Source organism: Helicoverpa armigera, chromosome 6, assembly GCF_030705265.1.
Source record: "Helicoverpa armigera isolate CAAS_96S chromosome 6, ASM3070526v1, whole genome shotgun sequence".
NCBI lineage: Eukaryota > Metazoa > Arthropoda > Insecta > Lepidoptera > Noctuidae > Helicoverpa > Helicoverpa armigera.
Genome location: NC_087125.1, coordinates 9,981,073 through 9,994,446, shown reverse-complemented (window position 1 = coordinate 9,994,446; position 13,374 = coordinate 9,981,073). Strand labels below are relative to the sequence as shown.

Below are 13,374 nucleotides of genomic sequence, written 5' to 3'. Positions count from 1 at the left end.
TGTAAGAGAGATTTGGGTATGATACCGGTAGATGACAGGACTATGGGGACGATGTGAACGGTTTGCGCTTTCCACTGGGTTTTTATTTCTATCGCGAGATCCTGGTATTTACTCAGTTTCTCCGAAATGGTGGTTTGGATGTTGTGTGAATTAGGTATTGCAATGTCTATTAAGTAAACTGTTTTAGTAGTTTTATCGTGTACTGTTATATCCGGTCTATTGTAATGTATGGTTTTATCTGTTATTATTGTGCGGTCCCAGTAGATTTTATGATTCCTGCCTTCTAAAATTGTCTCAGGTTTGTATTTATAATATGGTACTATCTTATCTATGAGTTTGTATCTGTAAGCTAGGTGTTGGTGTATGATTGCTGCAACCTGGTCGTGCCGGTGTTTGTAGTCGGTCTGCGCAAGGGATTTACATGCTCCCGTAATATGTTGTATCGTTTCAGACGCAGTGTTGCAGTGTCTACATAGGTCAGTCGGCTGAGTTTGGTCTTTTATAATGTACTTTCTATAGTTCCTAGTAGCTATAATCTGATCTTGTATAGCGAGCATGAACCCTTCGGTCTCCGGAAACAACTCGCCTCTCCTGAGCCATTCGTTCGACTTAAGTTTATCGACGTGTGGCTGGCACAGGAAGGCTCGGTGTCTTCCGTGTAAGGCTTTGGTGGACCATGCTGCTATTTTTTGTTGTGTGTTTGTTATTGTTTCGTTAGTTTGTGTATTTCGGTCGTGTAGGTTGAGTGGTGTTAGTTGTATGTCAGTGTTCGTGATGTGTCTGTGTAGTGGTGAGTGTTCAGATTTGTTGTGGAAATATGTTCTGAGTGTCGATATCTGCTTGTTGTGTAGGTTGTGTATGTCTATTAATCCTCTTCCTCCTTCTTGTCTTGGTAGTGTGAGACGTTGTGTGCATGATTTGGGGTGATGTTTTCTGTGTTTAGTGAATGAAGTGTTAATAGTGCGTTGTAGATTTTGAATGTCGGTATTAGACCATTGTATGATTCCGAAAGAGTATGTGAGGATGGGTATTGCGAATGTGTTTATAGCTTTAATTGTGTTTCTGGAGTTAAGGTTGGTTTTTAAGATGAGGTTGACGCGGTGTGCAAATTTTTTACGTAGTTCTTGTTTTGTGATCTTTTGCTGTATTTGTCTGGACTGTTTGAACCCTAAGTATTTGTATGTACTGTGTTGATCGACTGGTTGTACTGTTTCACCAGAGTCAAGTGTGTAAGTGTTATTTTGTACTTTACCTTTGACTATTGACAAGATTTTGCACTTGTCTACGCCAAATTGCATGTATATGTCATTGGAAAACTGTTGAGTAGTGTCGGCTAATTTAAATAGGTTGTTTATGTCAGCTGCGTACAATTTAATATCGTCCATATACATGAGGTGTGTCAGTGTGTATTGTGTGTTGTTGTTAGATAGTGTGTATCCTCTGTTAGTTTGATCGAGTAAGTGAGATAGTGGGTTTAGAGCCATACAAAACCACAATGGACTTAGAGCATCTCCCTGGAAAATTCCGCGTTTTATATATATTGGTTCGGTAGATACAGATGAAGGCCCTTGATTGATTTTAAGTGTGGTTTGCCAGTTTTGCATGGCAGATTGTAAGAAAAGTTTAAGTGTCGGGTGGATTTTATAAAGGTCTAAAACATGTAGTAACCAACTGTGAGGGACGGAATCAAAGGCCTTTTGATAATCTATGAACATCGCATGAATCTCCTTTTTGCCTTTGACTGCGCTGTTTGTGGTGACCGCGTCGATTATAAGTTGCTCTTTGCAACCTTGGCTGTTCTTTCGACATCCCTTCTGTTGTTCAGCCAGTATGTTGTGTGTAGTTAGGTGGGTGTATATTACTTCACTTATACAGGCGGTGAGTATTTTGTATAGGGTTTGTAGACAGGTGATTGGTCTGTATTTGGCTGGATTGACGGTGTCGTTTGTATCCTTTGGTATCATATACGTGACTCCATGTGTGATGTATGTTGGAAGTAAGTGAGGTGAGTTAATGAATGTGTTCAGATGATTGTGTATGAATGGGTGTATGCGAGTGAATTTTTTATACCAATAGTTGTGTATATTGTCTGTGCCTGGTGCTTTCCAGCTGTGTGTACGTTTGAGGACATCTATGAATGTGTCTATTGGTATAAATTCATAGTTCATTTCGCTGATTTCAGATGAAACTTGGTTTAACCATTCAGCGTTGTTGTTATGCTCTACAGGGTTTTCCCATATATTTGCCCAGAATTCTCTAAGGGCTTCAGGGGAAGGTGTTTCAAGAGTGTGTTGATTAGTGTTGCTGTTAGATGTGAGGTTCCTGTAGAAGATTTTCTCATTATTGATAAATTTTGTGTTTTGTGATTTACGTTCTGTACATGTCATGTATCGCCTGAGTCTACTAGCTGCAGCATTAAGCTTTTGTTTCAGTGTGTCCAGAAAGTGTGATATTTGTGTATTTGAATCTTCGTGTTGTGCATGTAATTGGTATGTTGATTTTACTACTTCTACTGCTGCTATTACTTTGCGGCTTCTATTGCCTCTAGCGTATTGTGTTAGCCTACCGATGTTTGCTCTTAGTTTGTCGATTTTCTTTTCGAGTCTTATTTGCCACTTTGGCTTTTTCTGTACGTTCCTTCGATTTTGGTTTTGTATCTGTTCTGAAATTTTGGTTCCATTGCATTTTGCTGCCGTCCATGCTGCGCAGTATATTATGGACTGTAGAGTGTTAAAATTGGTGTCAGCGTTTACGTTGTTGGGTAGAATTTTGGTATCTATGTAGTTTACTATAACTGAGAATTTTTTGGATGTCCTTTGTTTCGGTATGAATGGTCTGTTGGTAGGATGTGTGTCTAGGAAGTATTGTTTTGCTTGTGTGAATGTGTCTTCTATCATGGAATTAAATTCTGGGGCAGTGTCAGTATTATTTTGAGATGGGATAAAGGCTTCAATATCGATATTGTTAATTAAATCGTCCTGACCTATGTCAAACGTAATATGAGGTTCGTTGTTAGTTTGTGAGTTAGGGTTTTGTGTGTTTGTTAGCTCAGTGTTAAGTGTTTCGTAATTGTCGTTGTAGTTTTCTGTGTTGTGTTGTGTTTGTGTGTTTGATTGGTCATCAATTTGGTTACTGCTGCTCCTCAACTGATCGGATACCTGTCTTTTAATTTCTGCTAATCGACTATTATTTATATATTTGTTGTTGACAATGGCTCTTTGTTGGTCGGATAATCTTTGTTCTGTTATATGAGATAAGTGTGGATATTGGTTTATGAACTCTTCGTGCAAATATTTTCTATAGGATGTTTTGTTTGTTTCAAGTTCTGTTACTGTGTAGTAGATTCTCATGATTGATTCATTTAACTCGTTACCCCATTTCATTCGTTGTCCAGTGTTTGTGTGTAGTGTACTGTTTTGTGTAGAGTGTTGTTGTGTTTGAGTGGGGAATATGTGTAATTGACCTCTTACTTCTTCATAAATACGGTCTATTGCATCTTGTGGTAACAGTTTCTTATTAACTATGGCTCTGCGTTGATCCCCCACTCTCTGTCGGCTTACTTGCATGTGTGGGAATTTTGATGAAAACTGTGTGTGTAAGGGTTGAAGATATGTTTTGGTATCGGTTTCCATGTTAGTGAGATGAAGATAAGTACGTAGAATGAATTCGTTCATTTCTTTAGTCCATTTTCTACGTATTGGTGCAGTGCTGGTGTTGGGTACAGGCTCATTGACAAAATTTGTCTCCTGTACAACATCCACCGACTGTATACTAGCTGATGATAATGATGGTGATGGTGAGATGCAAAATGATTGTGATGATGATGGGATTGATGAAAAAAGTGAAGAACATGATGACTCATCGTCATGTGACACTGCAGCAGTTTGGAACTGAGCAGTTGGCTGCGATACGGTGCCCCCCCCAGAATACGAAGGGCAGCCCAGGCTGGAAGCCATGGGGCGGGATTCTCCATCACGGTTAGTTCCGGTACCCGCCTGGGGTAATACTCTATTACGTAGTCGCATTTCATAGGGAAGTTAACTTAATAGGTTTAAAACCTATAAGAAGATAGTTAAAGAGACAGGAAGAAAGAAATAAATTATATGGGAATAGAATTTTAGGTATCTAAGTCGTGCTGATACCTGAAGGGTAAAGGTTTAAGCTTCAGTTTTCTTGGGAGTTGGAGAGTGTAGATAAGGATAAAGGAATTGATAGGTTAGGAAGTTGGGACCGTTAGTTGGAAAGGGTGTTGTCAAGGTCTTGAGACAATTTAATTTAGTACCTCCTGATTACCTGATGGCACAGGGTTGTCATGATCGTAGTGACAATTTCACTGTTCATGCCTTCCCACAAGCCCCCCCACCACGTCAAGGTGGCCCCTTGTATTATTGTGAATGTGAGTATCGTGTATGCGAGCAACATTATATATTCTTATAACATAAATACTGTCTGGCGGGTTTGAGTATTTTTGAATGGCCTACGCAAATGTTCTGCAGATCTGGTATCGTCGTGTGACAGGTCGTTGAGCTCCCTAAGATATGGTTTGAGCTACACGACGACTGATGCATGCGTGCCGTCTGTTGGGACTGGTCAGCTCCAGCCTGATGTGGCTCTTTCCTCAAAAGGCCATTCCAGACCGCGTACATGGTGACACTCACACATGATATTACTTGATTTATAACATGTTTGGACTTTAAAAGAGACTATGACCCTTGAGTTTGTTTCGGCGTTTCTTCTCAGGGATCAGTCAGTTAGGAAATGCCGACCTCAGCATTCTTAAAATGACGTGTAAAAGTGATGTAATGTCCAACTTGCAAAATAAACGATTTCATTTCATTTCATAAATAATTATAATGTTTACCATTTGAATGACCACGCATAAGTAGAAAGCATTCGATTCATTGAAAGCTTGAATCATTCATATTGTCGTGTGTATCTGTGATGCAAGTGTTAAGCGTTTGTTAAGACCACCCTGACAGATACAATTGACTGTTAACACAAGATTTTAAATGGTCGCAACAATTTTCTTTGACATGTTTGAAAGCTCATTTTTAAATTACTGTTGTTTGAAAAAAAATCTTTGCCATTTTTGGCTATCGCTAAAGTCACAAAATCCGTAGAATCTATCTTATCTATTATAATCTCGGCTCTACATCAAACTTTGAACACCATAAAGCCCCATGAAACAGCTCGAAGTTCACTAGTACCACCCGATACCCAACCAAGACACTCCGAATCATCCGTCAAACGTCAATACACGCACACACACAAACGTGCTTCAATGATTTACAGAGCAGCACATGTCGTACCTAGGAACACATTGCACGTCGGGCCCAGTTCTAACCGCTAAATTGCGCCTGACTAATGCACCCACTGCCCAACCTAACTGCCTCCCTGTAAATGTGCGAATATATTTAGATCACCAATTAACGGCTAAAAGCTGTCTTAATTGATTAAGCTTGAGAAGTGAGAACTGTTGTAGTTGAATGTGTCCAGTAATTGGAATTTAGTTTAATGAAAGTTTAAATTTAATTAGTTTTAAGTTGCTTTTGGATTCCATCTTGCGGCTTTTGATACATATTTTGTGGGACTGTTGTAGTGTGGTATGTTTTTCGATAGTTGTGTGGTGTTAAGTTTTAAAGCTATATTTAAAGTCTCTACCTAATGTTTCCCATACAGCCAGACACACAATGGCAATGACATAATGACCACAATTATTCTCATATGAGAGACTTCTGACGTGCAAGAATATTCGCGATACCGGAGATGGGCCTACATATGTAGCATGGGGCACACACATTTTACGAAGGAGTAAAAATCCCACAAATATTTTTTTTAAACAAAAATTTTACTACACCAAGTTGTATCATTCTAGATAATATATGATCCCCCACATTCATAAACTTTCCACAAGAGTGTTTTATAGGCCAAAACTAACTATAACTTTATAGTTGTCTTGTTAAAAAAAGAAAATATAGTCCATGAAATTGTCATTTAAAGTTTTTTTAAGTAAACTTAAAATTAATAAAAGCTCATTCGCTAAAGTGATTCGTAGTGAATCACTTCGGAAGATAGATCTCTCTCAATAGACGGAAAGTTGTGCAAGCAATGTTCTCGATACCAACCGAGATGAATATCGGTAATCGAATTGTACGCAAAGATCGTTTGCTGGACGCTCTTTAGGTTCTATTTAGAGGTCCGGAGACGCCGGACGAACGGGCGGACAAAGAGACAAACGAAATTAATCGAGACATGCGCCGACGGCCTAATCCAATCGCGTCTATCCGGTCTCTGCCTTTTAAATAGATCAGCCATGGCTTCGGGCGCTGCTCTTGCAAGAAGTTCGGCCATGAGCCTTCTGCAAACCATATTCTCGTAACCTTGTTGGGACTCAGTTTTGTTGGAGACTTCAATGTAATTACAAACTAAAATTAACCCTGCAGATTGCCAAATTCTAAAAAAATATGTCACTAAAAGTTTCGTCATTGTTCGCAACAATAAAGTTCATCAAAGCTCGCAAACCAAAATAGATGTCCCTACAACCTTCACAAAGAGAATCTCTTTCTAAGACATATTAAACCAATTATCGCCACCCACGTAATGACTTCATAATTAATAGAAGCGCAATTTTTAATTAACACTGGCAACATCATCGTTTGGCTTCGCGTATCGTGGTTTGGCGACATCAATTTACGTACAATGTCAATTTGCGCAAGAGAACCGACTCCGGGATACAGAGCCTCATTAGAGGCGAGCCGTTGCAATTAAACCGTGCGTCTTTTGCGACTTAACGAGCGCCCAAATTGGACGGCCCGCCCGCCCTGGACACGCGTTTTAATAAATATACATTTCGACGTGATGCAATAAATATATTCGCTGATGCTATCGCTGTGAAATGTTGTGTTCCCTTTGGGTTTAAATGAGGATATAATGTTGAGCTGATAATGATGAGAACGAACTAATGTCGTAGTTATTTTGAGGCGAGTTGGAAATGGAACGATTTTTTTCGTTTTAATTAACTTGTATATTTTTTTTATTTTTCAATTTATGTAGAGTATTTCTTAAGCAACGTGAGAAAATTTAAAAGATACAATTTTATGATTATTTCACAAAATAATTCCAATTTAACTAAATTAACGCTTGGAGGTTGGTGTTCATTAAAAGTGCAGTTTTAAAAGATGTTAACTGTCAGTAAGGACAAGATGTTTGTATAAAGGGGGCTTGTTAGCGCTGCAGTGCTCCACCGCTAACGAGACCCCTTCGAGATACGGGGGAACTGCTGATTGTCGATGACAAATTGCCCAGATACGGGGGACAAAAACGATTTATATGTGAATGTAATTCTGCGTTTATTCGGTCAATTGAACTAATGAAATATTTGGATAATTGATGTAGTTTTGAAAGTAAATGTAAATTGTAAACTAAAACAAATTTTGTAATTTTTGCCGGATTCAATTTTACAGACGATAATCTTAAAATGCATACAAATCTCTTGTACCATCTTTCTATAGCAAAGACTATTCCCAAATATGTGCTTTTCGCAGTTCGAGCATAGAAGCGCATATTCCACATTAGTACAGCACAGAACTCAAATACCGGCACTCAACAGCATTTCGCAAAGGACGTTAGTTAACTAAAGTGTTGTTAAGAATGGGTAAGAAGTTGGTATTTTAGAGGGGTCTCGTTAGGCGCGCGGGCGGCTGATTGCCGATTGAGCACCAATTGCCTTGATTGACGGCGCCCGCACTGCTAACGAACCTGCTTTCAACATGGACGTGCCTGCTCGCACGTCCCGTCGACGAACCTGCGTCTTACAGACTCACAGACGCATCCTCTATGTAGGTCACTATGTGTAACAGGGGTTAGTGGGCTGATGAAGTGATTGCGTGTCGGATTGCGGTATAAATAAACAGGTGTGGAATTTTATGCTATTTATAAAAAAAAAAATACGTTGATGTAATCGAGGTTGGTTGTCTACTCGAGTATTGTGTAAGAATCTAAATTGACTTGTTGACGTGTTTCAAAGCTGCAAAGAATTTGAACACATGGTCCTGCTATGAAAAGTCGTCATATTCAAAACTCATAGAGGCGCTGCGCGCTACGACAGCTTTCTGATTGCTGACTAGCTCCAATAATTCGGTCCGATTGACGTCGAGGAATCCCTACTGAATTTGGTTCATTTGTACACAATCGAGAAATTCTGTACCACCTACCGCTACACGGCCCGTGAATTGCCTATTGCTCCAACATATGAAACATAATGTCTTCATTCGAACAATGCCAGACGCGCAATAAATCATTATAAAATTCAAATTAAGCCGGCTTAATGTTTATGTAACGCTTCCGCCGCTTTTATAGTCGCACACACGAGGCGTAACACCTCGGCGGCTAATTCGTTCGTACACAGTAATCAGCAGCACGTAACATCATCAGCGTCTTTGTGGAGCGAGACCGCAATCCATCATATCGAGACAAAAGGAGGCGGATAAACGCGCCAGTTGTTTGCGTGAGAGAGCGTTAATTTTGTTAAGGAGTCTCAATCAGTGAAGGCGTGTAAGTAAAGTCGGCGCGCGACCGCCGCGGGAGCGATTCGAGCGAATTACCGTACCTGGAGGCGCGGGGCCGACTCGTTAGTTGTTGTTTGCCGAGTGACGCGGGTCAATCAGCAGAGACATGCACGGAACCGCACTTCTTCATCCCCCTCTGTGGCCCCTCACCTGTCCCCCGCCCCGCTCGTTAGGCCGCGCCGTCTCTGTCAACTGTGAGACGAGCTTTATCGAATCTACGACGCACGACCCGCGCCGCGGTCGGCCCACTCTTCGCTCTAGTTTGACTCACAACCGCCGGTAAACAAGGGAAATCAGTGTAAAACGAATTTATATGAACGACAAATAGACGGGGGTTAAATATCGTAACGAGATATTATAGGCGTCTGTCACGGCAGAAGGTGTTGGTAAGAGATGCGGTATCCGCGATGAAGACCCAAATCATGAAGGCGCCTTATTCATTTATGTACGAAAAACTAAGAGGCATGTGGCATATTTTGTAGCAGAGCTGGAATGAAATGAATAGCTTGAAATAGTTTGCTTTTGGCTAATTAACGCGTAGGGACAGCTGCGGTCCACGTGGGGCTGCGCGCGCGCCGCCCGCATCTTTGCTGCGACCCTCCCACCTCTGACGGAGAAATCGCAGTTTCTATTTATTTGTGAACAACTTTCATATGCACAGTGATTACTAAGGGCCGCCGTACACGGACTGCTCGAGCAGTTAGCGGCTGAGTGAAATACACGGACCGCTCGAGCGGTCGGCGTCGACTGCTTGAGCTGTCGGTTGTTGACTGCTCGAGCTACGACCCAACTGCTCGAGCAGTCAAATGAGAAAACTGACGCCGCGAGGCCGCAAAGGACGGGGGGGAGAGGGAAGTCGGAGAGCTGTCGACTGCTCTAGCGCAGTCAACGGCTCAAGCAGTCGGTGTATGCCTCGCAACCGCTCGCGGGCGGTCGACGGCACGATGGAATTTCATCATGCAGTTGACGGCTTGAAGCGGTCGCGACTGCTCGAGCAGTCGTGTGTACGGCAGCGAATGAATGACTATAGTTCACTGAGCGGTCGCGGCTTTAAGCAGTCGGTCTCAACTGCTTGAAGCAGTCCGTGTACGGCGGCTCTTAGGGCCGCCGTACACGGACTGCTCGAGCAGTTAGCGGCTGAGTGAAATACACGGACCGCTCGAGCGGTCGGCGTCGACTGCTTGAGCTGTCGGTTGTTGACTGCTCGAGCTACGACCCAACTGCTCGAGCAGTCAAATGAGAAAACAGACGCCGCGAGGCCGCAAAGGGCGGGGGGGAGAGGGAAGTCGGAGAGCTGTCGACTGCTCTAGCGCAGTCAACGGCTCGAGCAGTCGGTGTATGCCTCGCAACCGCTCGCGAGCGGTCGACGGCACGATGGAATTTCATCATGCAGTTGACGGCTTGAAGCGGTCGCGACTGCTCGAGCAGTCGTGTGTACGGCAGCGAATGAATGACTATAGTTCACTGCGCGGTCGCGGCTTTAAGCAGTCGGTCTCAACTGCTTGAAGCAGTCCGTGTACGGCGGCTCTTAGGGTTTATTTTAATAGTTACTAATGCTTTTTATTTTATGTCATTTGATGCACGTAAAAACTTATAGTCTATTATTAGTATTGTCCGCTTTTGAACGATGCAGCTATTAAAAGTAAAATTACTTACAACCATTCTCTTCGTTATTTACTGCAAAAAGTATTTTTATTAATTAACCTCTGTATATTTATTTGTATGGTTAATTGACGACCCTTGATTACTATTCATGTTCTACAAGTGGGCAATAAACTATTTGAACATACTTTGCATGAACATTAGCTTGAAACTATTGCTATGTACGCCGTAATTATCAACACATAAAAAGAGACATGTTCGTAGTTATTTTAACGAAGTTAACAATTATGAACATTTAACGTAATTACAAAGAAGTGATTGTGCGTAATTCCACATCGATTAAGATTATGGCCTGTGTAAAACTTAATGGAAATCGTAGGACATAATTGCTTATACTACAACTTAAGGTATTTACCGACCTAGATTGCTATGAAGTATGTCTTATTCTTTAGTATCAAGTACTGAAATAAACTGGCCACACACAGTATTTATCAACAACGTGGTACAAACTACTAACTATGGTTATTCATTAGTTCGCAAAGAGACATAAAATTTCCATAATCGTAGATACAGCCGTAACGTTAGTTAGCTCCTACATAGCGCGGTACACTGCCACACAAAAGGCTGATTAGTGCGGGGTTTCAAATAAAAACCTTGTTGCCTACATCTTAAATTAGTCCTAAGCGTTCTTTAACGAGACCAATTTAGCTGGTCCGCGAGACGCCGTCGATCGGTTGTTGTGTGCAAAACTGTTTACTTTTTGCTCCTCTCCAGGTAGAAAACACAACGGTTCGAAGCATTTTCATAACAATGCGCCTACGGCTTTCTCGGTATACTTTTTTGGATGCGATGCGTTTGACAGACACGCCATTGTCATCGTCAGATGACGGACTAAAAACTAAACCTTATATTGATGATCAATGGGAAAGATCGATGCGGAGTCGAACACTTGGAATACCGAACCATAAAAGGTACCAATTAGTCCTGTTGGAGACGAGACTTGAAAATAATTAGATTAAAAGAATAAACGTGGCTCACCTTGTGTAATCGCTTTTGCATAATATCATCCCGCCTTTGAAGTAGAAGGAGCGGCCCATGTCCGCGAGCGCCTGGCCGCAGCAGGCGCACTTGAGGCAGCCGTGGTGCCAGTATCTGTCGAGCGCGTGGAGGAGGAACCTCTCCACAATCTTGCCGTTGCAGCCTGCGCATTCTTTGAGTGCGGGGTTGTTGTTGTTGTGCGGGTAGTCGTGGCCGTTGGCGGCGAAGGCGGCCTCCGGCGAGGGCGGGTGCGGCGAGCTGAGCTCCGCGTACCCGTGGTAGTGCGGGTTCATGCTCAACGCGCTCGTTGCCAGCTTGACGGTTGGAGCGGGGACCGCTCGCACCGACCACCACAACTACACGCCCTGTTGACAAACAAACTTACTGTTAGACTGATATCCTCTTATGATTTACCGAAGACTGAACAACAACATCGAAATTATTCCCATCCTACCCTATTTAATCAAGGGAAATATTCTGCTTTGACCTCTTTGAGATGTTGACCCATTGTTTTAATTTTTCTTGGCAGCCCTTGGTCAGGGCGCAGTGGATTCAGGCGTAGGCCTGCGGGCGGCCGCGTTTATAAAATTTTCCAATTAGCAATTTCATACAATTAGGAGCGGGGTAAGGGTGCGGGCCGAGGGGTAGGGGATGGTTAGCGCGGGTCGCGGCGCGGGGAGTGCGTCAACCCGATCCAATTAGCTCGCGGCCGGCGAAGCGGCGGGACGCCCGTGCCGTCTGAGCGGCCCTGTCGCCATAAAACTTAATTAAACGTTTTAAAACAAGTATTCATTAAAGAATAATCAAGCTTATGTAGTCATAAATAACCGGATTGTCCCGCGCGGAACGGGTGCCGTAATTAAGACTGCACAGAGTTGATCAAACGCACTGATTTGAAACTACCCTTCATTAAGAGAGCGCGAGTCGGGCGCGGGAGCTTCCGCTGCGGTGCAGAAACTAATTAAGAATAACGGACGCTTTAAAAGCGTAATTAATTTAGATTGTAATTCTATTTCTCCGAGAGTAAAGTAGACAATTATTTCAGTAGCCCTTTCTTTTGGAACGATTTGCTTTGCTGAATGTAATTTGCTTAATTTCTGTGTCCAACGAGATAAAGGGTTGTAGCTGCGTCAAGATTTATTTCTTACATCAGAATCAGCTTGAAGTATGATGAATAACGTTATCAGAGCGGCTGGAGCTATGATTGTATAATGAGTCAGTACTAACGAGCGTATCGTGATTAATTAACGTAGTAGACGTTCAATTACGATTGGTGCAATGGTGTTGTAAACATTACGTGTTGCATCACGGCCTGTGCTGCATCTGCAGGAGCGTGAGGGAAGTCATTACACCGTGCACTTGGCAAGCATGTCTATAATGAAGGCAGTAAGGGCGAGGTATGGCGTGGCCGGCGTTGCGTGCGTCCTAATGAGCGTCGTCGCGTGCGCACCTATCGCACTTCGTTAAATCGCGCCCGAACTACGCGATCCGAGGTGTATTAATGTCTTTGTTTAGTTAATTCTGCAACGCATTAAGGCATTCGCCCAGTGTTGAGGAGTTGAGGGCTTAATCGCTGTGTGCGTGCTACAGTGCCTATGTTTGTGCCAGAAAGACTCTAGCCAGACAGGAAATTAAGCGTATTATGTCCGTTTAGGTAATCAAGGCGATGAATTTGAAGAGATTGAACTATATTTAGTGTATCCTACACCCATATCTAATATTAAATTGACTTTATTTTGTAGACAGGTAAAAATTGCAACTAAAATGGTGAAAACAAGATTAAATTCGAGTTAATTACAAACAGTCAGTAACACAACAAAATGCATACAAGCAGTAATACTTTAACGTAGGTCAAACACTACACCTCTGATATAAATCTTGTTATCTATAATATTGCGACAGTTAATTGCATAAATTGATAGTAAAATATTCTTTATAAATATTAATTAGAATCGTTAAGCCATTATTGAAAATGTAATACATAAATACAATACTCTTTTATAAGTTTTAATTACTGCGTTAACGTTTTTACATGTCTTCCTGAAGTATTTTATTTCAAAATATTTTAATCAATGAATGTGAATCCATCTATTGTTTCCAAGTAATTCCTATTGGTTCCTATCTACAGCAATATATGCAGCCTCGTGTGGTTTAAGCCGGTAAAACT

The 13,374-nt window shown here is 42.0% G+C and overlaps 1 protein-coding gene across 3 annotated transcripts in view; it reads right to left on the bottom strand.

Annotated features, from left to right (window-relative positions):
- The window catches only part of LOC110371071 (LIM domain transcription factor LMO4), a 147,027-nt gene that overhangs the window by 55,590 nt on the left and 78,063 nt on the right, over nt 1–13,374 (bottom strand). For all 3 annotated transcript variants that reach the window (XM_021327158.3, XM_021327157.3, XM_021327159.3), the window contains exon 2: nt 11,208–11,572. In XM_021327158.3, the coding sequence (XP_021182833.1) occupies nt 11,208–11,500 (293 nt within the window). In that variant the 5' untranslated portion in view covers nt 11,501–11,572. The remainder of the gene's footprint in view (nt 1–11,207; nt 11,573–13,374) is intronic.